Source organism: Bactrocera tryoni, chromosome 2, assembly GCF_016617805.1.
Source record: "Bactrocera tryoni isolate S06 chromosome 2, CSIRO_BtryS06_freeze2, whole genome shotgun sequence".
NCBI lineage: Eukaryota > Metazoa > Arthropoda > Insecta > Diptera > Tephritidae > Bactrocera > Bactrocera tryoni.
The window spans coordinates 6,022,050-6,042,857 of NC_052500.1; the positions used below are offsets into that span (position 1 = coordinate 6,022,050).

The 20,808-nt window shown below is 27.7% G+C and overlaps 1 protein-coding gene across 1 annotated transcript in view; it reads left to right on the top strand.

Annotated features, from left to right (window-relative positions):
* Positions 1–7,816: 7,816 nt before the first annotated feature.
* LOC120768370 overlaps positions 7,817–20,808 on the top strand; it is a 38,627-nt gene continuing 25,635 nt past the window's right edge. Inside the window, exon 1 of the mRNA XM_040095036.1 lies at positions 7,817–7,943. Coding sequence (XP_039950970.1) covers positions 7,817–7,943 — 127 coding nt within the window. The remainder of the gene's footprint in view (positions 7,944–20,808) is intronic.

Consider the following 20,808-nt stretch of genomic DNA (forward strand, 5'->3'; position numbering starts at 1 on the left):
GAAATGATGATATAGAATTTAGTCTATAAATGATTTTATTGTGATCTGCAGAGAATGATCTCTATATAAATCAAAAATGATTTGATCGAAATTCATGAAGATATCTCATCAAATGAAAAAGGTTCTATCGTTCTTTTTTATGTGGCTATATGCTACAGTGATCCGATATCGACAGCTGCTTGGAGAGAAAAGGGGGTGTGGCAAAATTTCAGATCGATATTTCAAAAACTGAGGGAATGGTGCGTATAAATACAGACGGACATTGCTAAATCGACTCAGCTCTTTAAGCTGTTCATTTACGTACCTTCTTATAGAGTCTCAAAAAAACTTCGTGGCAAACTGAGTATACCCTATTCAGGGTATAAAAATCGCAAAGTACATACATACATATGATTATTTTATACTATACATACATATATGTAAGTATGTATTTAGCTGGATATTTTTATATGAGCTTAATATAATTTTATCTAGCATAAGAGGCTAACGCTTTTGTTATGTGACTCATCAAATCAAGTATCTTTCAAGCGCATATTGCTGAATCATCTCGTTTACTTTCCATTCTGATAGTGTTTAACATCAAAAGGTATCTGTTAACGATTTTGCTCCACTTATTTGTTTTTTTGTTTTACTTAATATACATACAAATGTGACTGTTCTAGTAAATATGTAACTGTATATATGTACATATATGTTATATAGAATAATACAAAATACAAATACGATAGGGGTCTAAGAGTTGAGAAATTTCCATACTAACACCTGTCAGATTAGCCTTATCACGGCGGCTAGATACATTTACTACATGTGTCTCGTATGTATGTATATACATATGTACAGCTACTAATTGGTATGAATTTGCGGAAATTTTTGTCTAATTCAATTGATAATATGATAAAATGTAAACATACATAGTACATACATATATACAACACAATGGCTAAGTTATTGTTGTTGCTAGTGTTTAATCTGGTTGTTCACTGCCTTAATTCAGCAAATATTCTTAGTCTGCAAGCACGTTTTTGGGTTTCTTTTTGGCATTAAACGGTATACTTACGAATGTATATGAATAAATATGGAAAAGTTCCATGGCAAATGTATGTACGTATGTGTCAATAATGATATACGAACCGGTATATATTCGTATATTTATTTACATACATACATATGTACATATGTATGTACGTGCAAAATTCACGCCGTTATGTATGTACATGTTTATAAAAAAGCAGTACAGATGTGAAATTATAGAAATATTTTGACATTAGGATGGTACAAGAGATCGTTTAATAATTGAAATAAAAAATAATATTGTTAAGGAAAAAAAGAAATAAAAAATAAAATGTAGAAAATTATAAGTTTCTAACAGGAATAATCAATTATGAGTTAAAAAAGAATAATAATAAAACGAAAAAATCTAAATATGTTAAAGATGTAAAAATAATTAAAATAACAAAAATAATTGTATATATAAAAAATATTTGTATATACATATGTATGAATATAAAAAGAATTATTTACAAAAATATATAAAAATTGAACGGAAAACAATAAAATATTTAACAACATCAAAAAAAATTTAAAAATAAGCAAAAAATAAAAAAAGATATTTAGAAAATTATATTTTTTTTTTTAAATATCGAATAAATAAAAATTAAAATAAAACAAGTAATAGTAATAAAACCAAAAAATATTAAAAACATAAAAAAATAATGATAGCAAACGGAAAAGATATTAAAAAATATATATAAAATAAATATAAAAAAATAAAAACTTAAAAACTAAATAAGCCGATAAAAATGTATGGAATCGAAACAAAAAAAAAAAATTAACAGTAAAAAAATTAAAAAAATTAACAAAAAATATATGTATTTAGAAAATCATGGTTTTTTAGAAATGTCTATTAATTAGAAATTAAAAAAAATAATAATAATAATAAAAACCAAAAAATATTAAAAAAGGTATATAAAACAAATATAAAAATTAAAAACTAGAAAAGTCTATAAAGATATATAAAAACAAAACGAAGATAATATAAAAAATAACCATAATATCAAAAAACAATAGAGAAAAATATAAGTTGAAACAAAAAATCAATTAATTAAAATGAAAAAAAATAATAATAAAACAAAAGAGATTATATATAGCGTAATAAGAATAAAACGAGCAAAATATAGCGAATATAAAAAAATTTTAAAAAAAGTAAAATATAAAAAATATAAAAAAAAAAAATAAATAATATAAAAATGAAAAGAAAAAAAATTAATATCAAAAATAAAAATAAAAAATATTAAATATAAATAAAAAATGTAGAAAATGCTAGAAAACTCACTTAATTAAAGACTAAAAAATACATAATAAAACGAAAATAATATAAAAATTAAATAACAAAATTAAAAACAAGAAAAATATAAAAAATAAAAAAAATTAAATTTGCAAAGTTAAAAAAAATAAAAGGAAGAAAAAGTTAAAATATATGACAATGTAATATTCACCAATTTCGAATTTTCAGTCTATTTTAACGGTTTTTACCTGATTTTAAGTACTGAAAATTACCACTTACTTTGAAACACACGCCGAATTTTGCAATTATTCACTAGTAAATATTAGTATTACAATTTTTTTCAATTTCTTATCAAGAGTTCTGGACGCTTGCAACCTTGTTACTTCAAATATGAGTTCAGCTTTGCACCAATGAATTTAATATTTTTTTTTGCAGAAGAGTTTAAATATTTGATAGATTTTTCCAAGAGAGCGACTAAATATTTTTACCACTAAAACCCCAATTTCGGCTGCACCAAAGCTATAATATTCCTTACAAATGCACTTTTAATAGCTTAAAATACATATATGTATAGATATATGAGTAGGATATACATGTACATAAAGATTTTTATCTTGAACTTGCCGTTTGTAGGGCAGCTATATACATAATGTACATGCTTTAGCAGTGCTTAGAAGCTGATCCATAAATATACAGATGCAGCATGTGAATGTGTGTGTGTGTTTACTTTCGTTTTAAGAGTAGTGTGCTGTGGCCGCATTCGTCGTAGTACGCATGCACTCAGCGAATCGTAGTTTGACGAGCAAATGCGAAAGCGCAGAAATTTGTAGCATGCGAGAAAATCAAAGTGACATGAGCGCGCAACAACAAAGCGACTGATTTCATTCATAAAAACGAAATGTGTGGAGAAGCAAAAAAGCATGAAATAGTAAATGTTGGAGGAAAATTTAAATGCTGCGTTGTAGAAATGGTTGCAAGCGAGCGTGTTTGAGCGAACATGAGTGATGGAAAAGTTGTGTGAATAAATATTTAAGTAAATACATATATACATATGCATGTCTACTATGAACTATCATAAGCTAAAGTAAACATTATATAATAATTTGGAATATAGTATTTACAACTAGTAAAAAAAAATATATTGGAAATTATAACAAAATTTAAATTTAAAATACTATTAAAAAATGAAAACAACAAAAAAAACGAAAATAAGGTGAATTACATACATACATATTTAAAACAAAAAATTATTATGCAAGGACTTGACTTTGACCGTACTTGCATACGACACATGTATACAGTACATTCATATGTATATACATATGTATATAAAAAAATAGTATATAAAAAAAATAAATATTTATGTATAAAAAAATAAAGAATATACATATGCGAGAGACTATAGTTTCGAACACTTAATCAGTAAAAAAAAAAATAAACCTTCTAAGACTTATGGTAGCTTTTCAAAAAAGTATATTTTACCTATAATCTCGTCTTTACAAGAAATACAAATTTGAGTTTTCTTGTAGCAAAAATCGCAATAAAATATCGTAAACCGATTGGTCCTTAATAAAATGAGCTTAAAACTTAATATATTTAGGGAAAAGTGTAAGAAAGACAGGAGCTCGATTATATTTACTTAAAAACAGTTTAATTTACCCTGAAATTCATAGTTTCAGTTTCACAAAAATGCGAATTAGAAAGAAAGGTGTTCAATATTAGATAAAAAAAATACGGAAAAGATCTCGAAAAATGCTTGAATTCTACGACAGCCAAAAAATTAGCTGCAGAAGACGGAAAAATAGTTAGATAGAGTAGAAATTTGAGCAAGAAGTTTGGTTGAGGAGCGTGTAAAAATAATTTCTTCAAAAGCATTTCTCAAATACTTTCTTATTTTCATGGTAGACAATAGAACGAATACAGTTTGGTTATATGCCGATATCGTTAACTTTCAAGAGCTCAGCCAGCAATACATAGCACAATTCCGATTTAAGGCGGTATGTTTGCCCAGAAATTTGAAAATTTTTTCATAATTAGTTTAGATATTCGAGGCTAGCTAGGTTAAGTGAAACCTCTTTAAACGTGTTTTTCTCGAAACTGTGTTTATGAGATCGGTTGGCAAGATTGCTCGAGAACTATTCAACCGATCTTCATGAAATTTTACACAATTCTTTTGAGGTACAATTCTTTAAGACTTAGACGAAGCATTTTTTTTCGATTACAACTATTTGAAAAAACAACTTTTCACTAAAATTTTAATTTTTTTGTAAAAATGACTGCCAAAAATTCAATTTTCACTTTTCTTCCTTCGTCCAAGTTCTAACTTAAGGTTTTACCTACAGACATATTTTTTCACTTTAGATGACTCTGTAAGAACTTATCCTGCCAACGCGGGCGCATTTTTATTTTGGGGAAACACCGGAAATTGCATCGCCATGGTCGAGTTTAAAATATTTTTTCCAAAAATTGCAGATTTTTTTTTAATAGTGTATGTTTGTAGCAATTTAAAACTCTAATAAAATATTTAATTTTTTAAATGAGAAAAAAAATGTTGAAAAAGGCTGTTTTTTCCGAGCGTTAAGCGCGTTTTTCTCAAACCTACTTTTTTGAGGTGGTTCAGATGTTATCAAAAGTGCCACTTAACCAATTCTATTGAAATTTGATAGAAATCTTTATTAAAGATCTTTGTATCACGGCAGCTTCAGAGCTTGGAAAATCATAATACCTATTAAAATTAAAAAAAAAAAAAAATCTAAAAGTAAAAAAAGGAATACAATTTATTTTTGAAGTAGACGCCATTTTGTGGTTTTTTTCCTTGATTTTATTTTTATTACTGTTTTGTATTGCTTTTCTTGTTACTTGCACTCGTCTAACAAAAGTGAAAAATTAGCAAAAATATTAAAAAAAAATTAAATTTGCTGAAAATCTAAAAAACCACAAAAATTATTAAATTTGTTTTATTTCTTTATTTGTATAAACATAATTTTATTTATTGTTAATTTTGTTCAAACATGTTCGCTCACAACAACATCCTCCTCCACACACACACACATGTTGAGGTTATGAAGAAAACACTTTTTCTTAATGTCGCGTACATCAGAAGAGACCAAGCGAGCAACACTTTTGTCCTTCAGCACGCAGTTGATGTTATTGTTGTTTTTGCTAAACTCACGATGGCTCTAATAAATTGAATATTTGCACAACTGCAAACGCCGCCACACGCAACAAAGCAGCGCGAGCGCGAAGTGGAAACAATAATGCGGCTACATATGTATGTATGTATGTACATCTATACCATACTTACATACATATGTATGATATTTATACATGCATGTATGCAGATTTATGTATATATGTATGTATGTATGCTTATGTGTTTTCGCATGGCGCCCCACATGTGTGGCTGGTAAGGCACGCTCATTGCAATCCGATAACGCATTTGTTATTGTAATGCACATACATATGTATGTATGTATGTATGTAGCTTGCCGGCAATGAGCAACAAACACAAGTGATAACCAACTGAACAGCCAAGCAGTCAGCAGCAATTCACAACCAACTGTTCACACACACACACATGCATGCAAATGCAACGCAATCGGCCAAACGCCATGCAACACAACACAGCACCGTATAGCACAATAACAACAACCATTGCTATTGCTGGCTGCTATTTGTACACACATGCATATGTATGTATGAATGTAAATTTGTGCTTCTGCATTTGTTTGGTTACTACTGGGCTTGCTTGTTGGCTGACAGCCGGACTGGTTGGCAGCAGTTGATTTCTTGGCTGCCCATACATTTGCTCGGCCTGCCTGCCTGCCTGCTTGCGCCTGTCTACCCCTGCTGCGCTGCTGGATCATCGCCATCGCCTTTGCCATCGTCGTCGTCGTCGTTGTTGTCGTCGTCGGAGTTGTGCTCGTCGTCGTCGTTGGCACTGGCGTTCGCCTTCGTTTGGGTTGTTGTATGACACGGCTGAGTTTGGTGTGTCATTCGGTTCGCTACCTCGCTCGTTGACGGATGTGAGTGCATGAGAACGGAGCGGTGTTTATTGTAGTAGGAAATCAACAGTAATCACAAAACAAATTAACAACGGAAGAGGAGCAAGAAAAAAATAAAAACAATTGTGCCGAAGTGTCGAATAAGAAAGCAAAAAGTTATAAAAAAAAAATTATTATCAAACAATTTCCAACGGAAAATCGACAAGTGTTGTTGTAGAACATTAAGCGCCGCATATTACGCAAATATTATTGGAAATACATACATACACATGTAAATAAGCTGGAAAGCATTTACTGTTCAACTGTGCGCAGGTGTTGCAAGTGTGTTTTGTGTGGCAAGTGTCATTGAAGGCTCAAAACCGCGCAGCTTATTAGATATTAAATTTAAAAATCTAAACAAAAAATAAGCAGTGACAAGGCATATGCAATTATATGTAGCGGAAAGTGATTTTTTCTAAGATATAAACTGAAAATAAAATATTAAAAATAAAAGCAAAAAAAATTAAATTTTTAAACAAAAATAAGCGCAAAAAAATTTAAAAAAAATAACAAAAAAAATTAAAAGCGCTGCTTGAACTTAAAAAGCTTGAAGATACAGCTGGTTCTAAATAACAAAAATAAAATTTAAGAATTTTTTGTGGTGAAAAAATACAAAAACGGTTGAGTCTAATTCAAAATTTTATTTTGAAAAGGAAAAAATAATAAATTTGAAAAGAAAAAAAGTTATTTTAAAAAGGAAAAAGAAAAATTTGAAAAAATAAAATAATTTGCAAAACAAACACATTTAAATAAAAAAAGTTGGAAAAATTTTAAAAACAATAATTTATTAAAAAAGCAATAATTTGTTTAAAAAAAGGTTTAACAAAAAAGCTTAACTTTAATTAAAAAAAACAAAAATTACAAAAAAAAAATTAAACCCTAAATTGAATTAAAAAACATTAAAAACTAACAATTCACGGAGCAAAAATTAAATTTCATACAGTACTACAAAAAAGTGTTGAAATAAATAATAAATCACACACAGCACTTCGCAAAAGTGTTGAAACAACTCAAACTCAAGTGTTATTACACCCCCCGTAACCCCCAAAAACGCAACGGTGTCAACCAACTGACACGCTAAACTGCCGCGGAAGCGTAGAAAAGGCCAATTAGTACAACAAACAACAAGCAATTTAGCTTAGACGGCCCAACACCCGCTACCAACGTGCAAACGGCGTGTCAAAGCGCCGCGAAACGCTAAAAACAGCTTGGCGACGGATTAAAGCAACAAACAAAATATCATTATTGTTGTTAGTGTGCTGGTTAGGCAAATCGTACGCTAAACCCAGGGATAAATCGCAGTATAAACGTCAGAAGTGTATAAGTGAGTGATAAAAATTGGAAAAAATAAACAGTTATAATCCTAAAACACAAATAAACTGTTAATTGCAATAATAATTGCAACAAAAACCAAATTACAACTACAAATAATAGTTGCAACGGTTAAAGAACGAATTAAGTAAATATTAAAAAAACACAAACACAATATATGGCCAATACAAAAACGGCAACTGTAACGGCAACAGCGACAGCAAGTGCAACAGCTATTGGCGGCAGCGAGCAACAATTCTGTATGCAATTAAATGCTTCAGAATTAACGGCGATCATAATGAAAGGTAAGCACAAAAAGAACAGTTACTTATTAGTTGAATTTCGATTCATAAGAAACACACTTAAAAAGCTATAAAAAATCAACTATAAAATGTTAAACGTTAACGCCGCTCGGTCTTTCAATATACACGAAGCTTGAAAACAGCGAGTTCTGCTTTCAGGACTTTAAATATCTGAAAGAATCTATGTTATAAATATTTTCTGAAGCAAAGCTATAGAGACCGTCCTAACTGCATTGAAAATTCGAATGACTAAAGTAATATAATCAGTTGTAGATCAGTTTCAGGTATAAAAGACTTGAAGACGATCAACCGATCTTCAAAAGCCTTGATGAAGAACAAACGGTCTTCTGAACTAAAACTGAAACCTATATTATGATAATTATTATGTTCACATAATAATAGAGAATATAGAACTAGTTTTTACAAAAGATCGGTGTGCAATTTTCGGAAGTTATGTTGCACGATCCACCATTCTCAGAAATGCCTTTATTGATCTACAAAATATTGGATCATTTTACGGAGTTTGGTAAATATTGTTTATTACCAGAACAATCCAAGCGTCTAAATTGACTAATATAAATTAGTTATTAGGTATTAGGTTAGTGATTTTCACAAATTTGATTGTGCTAAAGAACTTAGTACTCTTCAGTACCGGAAAACTTAATATATTCTGAACAGAAGCCTACTCCAGTATGAAAAATAAACAAATTTCTGGAAAGTTTGTAACAAAAAAGGACAGAATTGGCATATGAATCACATAATTAGAGCATCGGTCTACTGAAAAAGTAATCCAAGGAGTTTGGATTTGCTAAAATAAAAAGTTAATAGTATTACGTCCACTCTTCAAGACCTTTCAACACTTCATTTCCAAAATATTGATTATTCCAATACTGCAAATGGACCAGTCCGGGTCAAATCTGATCAGTCCATCCTTTCTTCAAAACATTTCAACAATTCATGCCAATCTTACAAAAAAAATATTTATCATTTCAGCGCTGTAAATGGACCAGTCCGGTTCAAATTTGATCAGCTGTTACTTAAGTGAATTACATAAAGCTATATATAATGCATATACATACATACAAACACTTCAAAGTGCGCCTGCACTCGTTGCGCTGGTTAACACTTTTAGCGGAAATACCGCAAACGAATTGGCAAATTTTATTACCACCCCCCACTAACGGCTGCAGCAGCTCGATGCCAGACGATCGCACTTTGACCAAGCTAAACGGACGTAACAGAAACAAACACATATACAAGCACGCGCTTTAGACTGAGATTATCGCTTATTGTCTGCAATACTGCTACACAGTTTAATTAGCGGTTTACGGCGGTTTTTGTTGTTGTTTTTTTTTAAATATTTTATTAGGAAATACTTAGGCGTGATCTTCGTACAGATTGAATGCTAACAAATTTGCTATTGCGTTGAAGCTAAAGTGCATCTGTGTGGGTGTGTGTGTATGTTCATATATGTGTGTGTGTCTTACTTTGCGACAAATATGATGACTGGCGCATTTTTGTGATGTAAAGCCTTGTTTTTGGTTCTTACTACAGAATATATTACGATTATAAAATCACACACACACACATGCGTAGATTTGTTACATAAGTTTTTTTTGTTTGTGTTGTTTTGTGTTGCTTTGTTTTTACACAGGTGTTTAGTGCTTTTGTAAATATTATTACAAGTGCAGCAGTAACTAATAAACAGTCAATTAGTTGTGATGATATGTATGTGTGCGTATATGCAGCATGTAATTGCGTGGGTGTAGTTGTATTTACGCGCTGCTCTTGAAATAAGTTAATACTAATTAACAGACGTCAAACAATTCGAATAGACGTTAAAACAGTTAACAAATAAAGCAAATTCTATTATTAACATGTAAATATATTTGTATATAAATATTTTTGCAACTATTTAGACGGAAATATGACGAAAATATACATATTTTGTTTTTGTTTTGGGTTTCGATATTTTTGAAAATAAGTTACAAAGGCACAAAATAAGAGTTTATGAACTTACAGCAAACAAAAACAACTATAAATAGCAGATATACAAATTTACTTACAAAAGCAACAATAATAATAAATATAAAAATAAAATAGAAACAAAAAAATTTGAAATCCATGAAAATAGAACAAAATTAAGCAGTTATAAATGTTTACAGAAACAAAAAAAATTTAATATGAAAAATAATTATAAAAATATTTAAAAAATACAAAATAATATTAAAAGAAACCAATAAAAACAAGAATATTAAAAGATATAATTTTAGGGTTCAAAAAAAAAAAAACTATAAACAAAAATTATTAATATTAAAAATATATAAAAAGTAAAAAAAAAATTTAATATATTTTTTGTAATATTTATACTTTTATAAGTAAAAATATAAATAAACAAAATTGAAAAAAATTTTAATATTAAAAATTAAAAAAGTTTGAAATTTATTAATATTAAAATAATGCAAAAAGTAACAAATAAGGAAAAAAATTGAAAACATTTTTAGTTATTTTTATGTTTTTGCAAGTAATCAAAAAATAAATCCAAAAAAAAGTTTTTTTAGAAAAAAAATTAAAAAATAAAAACAGTTTAAAAACATCTTTTTTTAAATTTACGCTTTTACTAGTAAAAATAAGTAAATTAAATATGAACAATGTAAAAAAATTAAAAAATAATAATTTTAAAACATATTTTTATAACATTTACGCTTTTACAAATAAAAAAAAAATATAAAAAAATAATTTCAAAACATATTTTTATAATATTTACACTTTCATAAATAAAAAACAAAAAAGTAATTGAATGCAAGCAATAAATGCTTGAACAAATATTTTTGCGGTTAGAAAAACAATTATAAAAGAAATTTATTTAAAAAAATATTATTTTTAATTTTTATCCGTTTATAAGAAAACAAAAAATTAAGTCAAAAACAATGGATTCTAAAGTTGCATAAACATACATACTTTTAAAGGTTAGAAAAAATAAAAATCAAATAATTATAATATTTTAGAATTTTCCAGATATACTTTTTTAAGTTAAAAAAAAATATTTAAAAACTAATTCCGAAAAAAAATCAAACATTATTATTATGCAAAATATATATATTATTTTTAATTTTTTAAGACAAAACAAGTCTGTTTTAAGAAATAGAAAAATTGTCAGTTTGATAGGAAGCCAGATTGATGAAGAAAATTCTTTTTAAAATTATTTAAGGAAATATATGTACGCTTACAAAAATATATACAAATCGATAATATAATAATATTAATTAACAAAAAAAAAATTGTTGAAAAAATATATTTTTTAGAAGCAATAAAATATATACATACATATGTATATATATTTATATAAAAACTGTTAAAAAAACTAAAATATCAAAACGTACTAAAATCAAATACGAAAAATATGGTCTAATGTTTTAAGACTGTGTGAGCTCTTGAGAATTCTGCAAACTCTTTTTAACAGCAACAATAATAAAGATCTCGTAGGTTGATAAAAATAATAAATTATTGTTATGTTATGTTACGTAAAGTTATGTTATGTTACGCTATGTTATATTATGATGTTATAAATTTTAGCAATTAAACTTTTTCTGCCTTTTTTGGTGGATTGCAATTTCTTAAGTTAATTTTTTATGGTATTTTATGTTGAGTTATGTTATGCTAAGTTATGTAATTATGTATTAATTATGGTATGTTAAGTTATGTTAAAAAATGTGGCATTCCACTTATTCACCTCAACTTAAAGGCAAGGCAAATACTTGAAAAATAAGATTACGGCCAAAACTGCTAGCTGAATTATAATCACTGAAGATCCCAAACGATCACTCAATATCGCTTATATAAGATAAATAATCACATAACCAAGTACACATGAACATAAAAACAGTATGCATGTTACCATAGCCCCCTCAAAAGCTGATAAAAAAAAAACTGTTATAACAATTGTTTCAACACAGAAACACAAGAAAAAACAAATGTTCCTATAAAATGCCAAAAAACATACAAGCAAATGCATATACATACATATGTATGTACATATGTATGTATGCATATGCATGAAAAGGTGGCAAACGGCAAATTAGCTGATTAAATACAAATAAAAGCAGGAAAAAATATAAATAAAATGAAATCTAACGAAATTTGTAGTTTGGCTGAGCCAATCAAAATTTGCGTAGGTTGTGGCGTTGGCACGGCACTTCGCCATAAATTGACCAATCAGCGGGCAGGGAAAAAACAACGCAGAGCACCATGCAGCCGAATGTAGGGAGAAAGGAGTCGAAGACCAAAGTGAGGTTAATTGAGTAATGATTGAATTATAGGTTTTTAGCAAAAATCAAAAAATAGTTATAAAATAAAATTTTAATATTTTTTAAACAATTAATAAAAAAAATAATAAAGTTTATACTTAAACAGTGGAAAAAAATGTTAATATGTTATGGCAACAGTTTATGCCACAACTTGTTGCTTCATGGCTTGTTGCATTGGAACAACATTAAGAAAGTCGCCCGCAAATTGGGTGTAAGGCTTTGCAAAGGGTAATATTCGCCTTAAAATTTTCCTATATACTTACATACATATATAAGTATGTACAAATACACACCCTTACTTTAGCCACATTAAAAATTAATATCAAATTACCCGCATAAAACTCTGTGGCAGGTAAAAGTGTTGCCATTCCGCTGCACGGCGTTGGCTGCCGAAAAAGGGACGCGTAATTGCTTGGTGCGCCGTAAGCAACGGTGCTTGCTAGTTGACTACCTGCATAAAGGCGCTGCTTAACTGCACATGCTGACTGCCTGGTTGTCACCACCTGTTGGTGTTTTTTCGGTTGCCTGATTTATGACACATTTTTGTTTGCTCGCTTCAGTTGCTTTGTTGTTGTTGTTGCTGCAGTTATCAGCCTGCTAAATGTATAAAATTTGTAATGTCTTGCTATCAAATCGAATTAAATCGGCGCATCGACTACTCGGATTTCGGCTAAGAAGGTGAAAAATTCCAGGCGCTGCTTTTGATATTGCTTTGTGCTTCCTTTTTCCACATGAGTGTAGTAGTTTTCGGATTTTTGGGCATTGCATTATACATACATATGTATGTAAGTATATAGATTTTTGGTGGACTTAAGTTTCTTAAATTAAATTGTTATGTTATGTTATGGTAAGTTACGTTAAGTTAAGATATTCTAATTTATGTTACGTTTGTTATGTTATGTAACGTTATGTTATGATTCTGTGATTTTTAGAAATTATATTGTCTCCGCTTTTTTTTGGTAGACTCCAATTTTTTAAAATAATTTTACTTTATGACATTTTATGTTAAGTTATGGCATGTCAAGTGATGTTACGAAAAGTTATGTTACGTTAACTTACGATATGCTATGTTATTACTTATTAAGTATGGTATATTATGTTAAGTTAAGTTAAGTTATGTAACGTTACGTTATGATAAGTTAAGCTATCACGCTAATTTTTCTTAAGTAAACTTCAATTTATTTAATTAATTTTTATGTGGAATTATTCTTATGCTATGCTATGTTATGTTACGTTATGTAAAGTTTCGTGATTTTGCAAAATGATTTAATTTGTTTACTGTTTAAAATTTTCGCTTTAATATTTAAAAAAAAAATACACTATTTTGACTGACTGTCAGCCAGCGCCAATAACGCTGAGCAGCGGAAAAAAATGATTTCGAACGCAAATTGCTCAATCAGTATTATTTACAAATCAAAATTTAGCACGGTGAAGGTGCGAATTGTTTCGTTGGCGTCATAAGAAATGCAAATTTAATCGGCAAATGTATGCAGACATTGTCTTTTTCTTATGCTAATTCAGCTTACGCACATATGTATGTATGTACATACAGACATATGTACATATGTATGTGCTTACATATATTTAGCAAGTGAGTGCCAGACGTTCACCTGGTTACACGACGCCGACTTTGCCCACACAATTGACCTCCGTGCGGTAGAGCAACAAGAAAATATAAAAAATTAAAAAAAAAATGTATACAAAAATACAAAAATATTTAAAAAATAAGAAAAAAATTAAATTAAAAAAATATATGCAAAAAACTAAAAAATATATTAAAAAAAAATTAAAAAAATATAAAAAAATAAAAAATAAATATATTAAAAAAATTAAAAAAATATACAAAAATTAAAAAAATATTTAAAAAAATTTTTTAAAAAATAAAAAATAATGAAATAAATAACAGGGATGCTATAATAACAAAAAATAAAAAATTGCACAAATAACTCAAATCGAAATAACAAAATATATAATTGAATTAATTTGCAAAATTTCCGATTGCTCGGCAATAAATCGGCAACAATAGCGCTGCCTTCAGTATATTACACATACATACGCATATAAACCACTCACTTCGGCTCGAGCGATATTTGTAAGCTATGCATTTTTATCAAAAGGTAATTAAACCTTTCGAACGAATGCTTACACAACAACAACGGTGGTGTTGTTGTCAGCAGCGTGTGATAGGGAAAGGTGAGTGATGATAGCTTTGCTCAAAGCTATAAATAGTCAAATCAAATTGATATATGTACATATGTATATATGTACCGTATAGCCGAATAAAAATGCAAAAAGTCATAATACAAATATTTGCGCGTGTTACGTCAAGTGCCAAGTTGTGCACATTTTGTGGTGTTGTCACCAACACCTTGCCGTTATTTGCTTCTGAAATTACAATAAATTGGTACAATATTTGTTTTGGCTGTTTGTAATATAGCCATATGTAAATTGGCGGAATATTTCTTGAATTGCTACATTTGCGCATTGTTGTTTGCTTGTTGTTGCGAGTTTTTGGTATTTTTTTTTTGTAAATTTTGTAGGTCATTAAACGCGGCAATCGAAATTCGTATGCAAACTGCATCGTAGTCGTAAAAAATTGCCAAAAGTGCGAGTAAATAGCAGTGAGAAAAAAAATTAAATAAAAATGAAATTAAAAAGTATAAAAAAAATAAAATTAAAAAAGATAAAAAATAAATAAATATACATACACGAAAAATTAAAAAACAAATAAAGATGGAAAAAAATTAAAAAATAAAATATCGTAAAAATAATTTAAAAAATTCATATAATAAAAAAGTAAAAATATAAATGAAAAAAAATAAAAAATTGGGAAGTTAAAGTAAAAAATATTTCGTAATTTTTTGCATATAGATGTGTCGCAATACTTGCTAATAAATGTAATTAAATGTATCGTTTTCTGTGCAAATGCATTAAAGTTTATATGTATGTAATACTTATTTCGTTAAAATTTCATATATTTGAGTTTGTATGTGTTTGTGAGCGTGTCTTTTTTAAAGCAGCTTTTTATAATTGAAATTGATGACGCTTTCTTGATTTTTTCTCTTATACATTAATTAGAATTTTTCAAGTTTTTGTTGTTGTAATTCGCGCATCATTTTTTATATGATTATAAATTTATTTTATTTACATTTTTATATTTCTTTGCAATAATAATTTTTTTTTATTATTATGATTTAATTTTTCACTACACTTTATTATTTATTACAAAAAAAATTAAAATAAAAATAAATACAAATTAAAATTGTTTGTTTAATATTTTAAATTTAAAAAAATATATTTTAATAAAATTTTTTAATATTTTTCTTTTTCTTAATGAATTAATTTTTATTTTTTTAATTAATTAATTTAATTTTTTTTTAATATTTTTTTATATAAAATATTATATTTTCTAATTATATAAAGTTATAAATCACTTATTTTATTCAATGTCATTTAATTTTTGTAATTTATTTTTATGACTTCTTTAATGTAATTTTTAAAGTATTTTCAACATTTGTTATTTTGATGTCAATTTGAATTTAAATTGTTAATTTTTTACTGTTTTATATTGCTGTATTTTGCTTTATATTTTTTATTTTTATTTTTTGTTTTAATTTCATTTTCTTGGTATAATGTTTGTTATTGTAAATTTATTTAATTTTTCTTAATTAACAAGTTTTTAATTACATTTTCAATTAAATTAGATTTATTTTTTATATTTTATTTTAATTAAATATTAACTAATTTAAACTTGTTTTCTTAATATAATTTTTCATTATAAATTTATATAATTTTTCTTAATTAATACATTAGATCGGAAGAGCACACGTTAAATTTAATTAACTTACTTACATTTTATTTTAATTAAATGATATTTAATTTGAATTTACTTTTAAACTTATTTCCTTGATATAATTTTGATTATTTTAAATTTAAAAAAATTTTAAAAATGAAATTAAATTAATTTTTTATATTTTATGTTTAATTAAATATGAATTAATTTAAGGTTAGTTTTAAATTTGTTTTTTTAAGACAATTTTTATTATGGTATATTATTTTAATTTTCGTAATTAATTATTTTTTGAAACAAATTTTATTTATTATATTTTATTAGAATACATTTTATTCATTGTTTTTTTTACGTAATTTATTTCTATTTATTGTTTTTTCCTTAACTCATTTAATTTTTTTTAATTTAATTTTAGTTTAATTAGTTTTCAGAAATGACTTTGATTTTGCAAATAATTAATTCTTATTTTTTCACATTCCTTGATTAATTTTCTTAATTTAATTCACAGTTAATTTATACTTATTTTTATTTATAATTTATTATTATTCTTTTCAACTTAGTTTTTTTCCAATATAATTGTATATTTGAATAAGTATATTGTTTAACTGAATTATTTTTTATTTTAATTTTGATAAATTTTTTATTTTAATTTTTTGCTTAAAAAATGTTACACATTATTTTTAGCCCACTTGTATTTATTCATATACCCACCATTGCTCTAATTTATTTACGTTTAGCACCTGAATTAGCCGCTGTATACAATAATTAATACGTTTTTTAACTTTTAAGTGCCCAGCCGTGTGTTACCGCAAGCGCTGTGTGAGGCATTTGCACTTATAATTATGCGCACTGCGACCTTGTTTCGTTAAACGGTAGCAATAAGCACAAAAAGCCGAATGCATGCACTTGTAAACACACACACACGCACAAATATACGTATGTGAGCCTTCTAATATTTGTTTATATTTGATCATAGAATTTTCTAAATCCCTTGTGTGAATATAATTGCTATACATGCAGAGAAACATACTTACAAACAAACATATAAACATATAGACAAAAACTACCGTTGGCATATACACATGTGCCTTTCGGGTGTATATTTTTATAAACACTCTACTAAGCAATAACAATAAAATTTCAAACAGCTTATTAATATGTGTACAAACACACAAGCACACGCACATATATACATATATACCTACATATATGCAAGCATACCAACAGGCGTACAAACTGAAAACCACTGAACAATTAAAATTCCACATACTTAACAAATGAAACAATTTTCCGCCACCTTTACCCCCACAGCCACTTTGCCAGCCATAACGCACACAAACACACCCACACACTCACGACGTGTATGCACGCTGCGTGTGTTTTGTTAATAAAATGCCACCCCCGCTATGATATCGGGAATTATTTGTATTCTCATATCGACCAACAAATTTTCAGCATGCTTTGCAACACAAAACAATCATAATAACAACAACGAATTTACCGCTAGGGAGGCAATAATAAAGAATAAAAGCAAGCTGTCGGTTGCCTGCTGAACAAGTGTGCGTGTGTGTTTGTGTGAAAGTAGGAATTAAAGTGCTGACTAGACGATTTGTATAATTTGCCCGCATGGCAATTGAGGCGAACGAAAACAGATGTTGGCTGCTGTTCGTGTGCTGCGTCACAGTCGGTGGGTCTGTCGGTGCTGCCGATGAGGCTGATTGGTGGGGGGCGGCACTGCGTGTGAAAGCAGGCGTGTTCGGGCTGGACTCGGCAGCATATTTGAGGAAATTTTCGCACTTTTGCTGCCATTTCACATAATTTTTAAATCATTTGCTAACAAAAAGCATAAAGAAAAGTGTAAAGCAAAGCATTATAATAAATAAGCGAAAAAAATGCGCGTTTAAAACATAATTAAAACAGGTGTAGGGCATTAATAAGCACTTGGCGCTGAAATAATTGCGTTGTTGTGCGAAATACTATGCACAGATGTACAAGCATAGACATGTCTGTACAAGAATTTAAATTAGAGGTGAAAGTTATGAAATAAAATCAAAGCAGGTGCTGATGAGGGAAGGCGTTGATTGTTTGATGTTAAGGGGTGAAAAAAAAAATTAAAAATTATAAAAAAAAATAATAATAATAAAATAAAAAAATTAAAAATAAAATAACAAAAAAATAAAATTTAAATACATAAGAAATAAAAAAAATAGTTTAGAGTAAATTACAAAAAAATTTATATTAGGCTATTAGGGGTTAAGTAAATACAAGAAATGAATTATTAATAACAAATAAAAATTACAAAAAAAAAAAAATAAAAAGTTATTAAATTAACAAGAAATAAATTAAGAAAATAAAAAAAAATTAAATAAAAAATTATAATAATTACAGAAAACTCCCAAAAGTGTTTAAAATTATAACAAACAACAATAAAACAAGTTTTTTTTAAATTTATAAGAAACATTAAAAATACATATTAAAATATTTTATTAACAAATTTTTATTAATGGATAAAATAAAGGAAAAAATAATAATAATTTAAGCAATTAAAGAATGAAAAAATATGATGGAAAAATTATAAAAAAATATAAACAAAATACCTAACCTAAAATTAAAAAAATAATAAAAAATTAATAAAATTAAATTATAGAAAAATATATTAAGGAACAGAAAATTAAAAAAATAAAATAGAATACTCTAATTAAAATATAAAAAATAATAAAAAAAAAAAATATAAAAGAAAAAAATAAGTTATTAAAATAAAGAGTAACCCATGAAATTTTGAAATGATAACAACAATTATAATTTTTTTTATATGTTTACAAAAAAAGATTAAAAAGGCATAATAAAAAAACAAAAAAATTTAAATAATTAAGAAAACACAAAAAAAAATAAATAAGGAAAAAAATACATTAAGACCAAAAACTAAATTAAAAAACTTAAAAATTTAAGTTAAATAAATAAAAAAAATATTAATAAAGAATATAATAAATATTAAAATATTTTATCAAAAATGACGAAAAAGTAAAGAAAGTAAAATAACTTTCGAAATAAGAAAAAACGATAACTTCGTCTTCTCCGAAGCAATAACACCCTACACAGGTGCATTTCTGATAGCACAAAGGGTATAAAACGATCTTTAGCTTGACTTCGAACGATCAGTTTGTATGAGAGCTGCTATATGCTATAGTGATCCGAACCGAACATATTATTCAGAGATAGTAGTGCGGCTCTGGCAGAAAACTGTGACAAATTTCGCGAAGACATCTCAACAAATAAAGACAGCTTTCATTATAAGCACACACAGTTTGATTTTGCACAAATTGTTTGCCTACCAAACAGAATTAGAAACATTCAAGACATCACAGACGTTCTTTGCTCTAACTCTGATTAATTGTGACAAAATTCAAGTGCTCTCTGCACAAACACAACCAAATGCCCCACCAGACATTCAACTAACCCCAAATAACAACAAACAAATACTTTTAGCAAATAGAAAAACTTTTTGCTGCCACACACATTTGCGCAACGCTATCAATTACTTGCGCAAACAAATCAGCACGCAAAGCGCCACGCAGCTGCTAACTGTAACAATGGCAAAGCACAAGGCACAAGTATGGTGAAGAGGGGTGGGTGGAGGCCACCGTTATTTGTGGATATTCTATTTTTGCTTGGGTCACCGCCGCACCACAATCCAACAGCTGTTGGAGCTGCGGTTGCTCTTGCTGTCTGCCACAGCGGTTGAAATGGTGGAGCACAGCCACGCACACACACACTTCGGCGACGATTGCGTCACTTTGGTCTGCTTGTGTATATGTATGCGTGTATTTGCGATAAATTCAAAATGTTGACAAATCATTTTTCTTTGTCTTTTATGTTTCGGGTTATGCATTGTTTTTGCCTCCACGAAATGGAGGTGTGGAGCAAGAGGGAATTTGTAACGAAAATACAATAATAAGAGCAAACACATTAATAGATGTATTCAAATAAGCTGCTGCGCTGCTGCATGCCACACAACTGATTTGCCAACAAATGTAAATATATCAATTTATGAGCGTTGCTTTGTGAGTGTGTATGGGTGAGATTTCGGGTTGTCTGGGCTTGGTCTATATGGTTTTTCAGTAATTTCTATAAGTCGGCATGTTTGTGTATATATGTATGTATGTATAAGTGTGGGTGCGCCAAAGTTGTGGCAAAAGAATAGAGTTTTGCAATCTTGCATGACTTGTGGCGACTGGTTTGGGACCAAGCCTTATCTCGAAGCATTCAAATTTATGCTTACTGAAAACAATTTGTATTTCGGAATAATTTTGTTTTTCGAAAATATAAATATAAGAATGTAACAAAAATATATATTAAAATATTTACATTTTTTTCGAAAATTCAATTTTGATAATTGTTGAAAATGTGTTATTCTTTGCTTATTACATGATGATTTTTATTCTTATAACTTAACATCAAAAAAGAGATTTCGCTTCATAATTAAATGATTTAAATTTTTTTTCAAAAATTCTAGCTTTAAAAATTTTTGAAAATACAAAGCCTTTTTATTTTATTAAGTTTGTAACTCATAAAAACCATTTTTTCTTTAAAAAAAAAATTAACACATCTTTTTTAAGGAAAAATAAGTTTTGAAGCTTTTTTGTATTTTTATTACGTAATTTTTTCGAAAATTCTTATTTTTGAAACTAAAAATATATGTTTAAGAATTTATACAAAACCTAAATTGCATCAAACTGAACAGAATTCTCGCTTTAAAGTAAAAAAAAATATT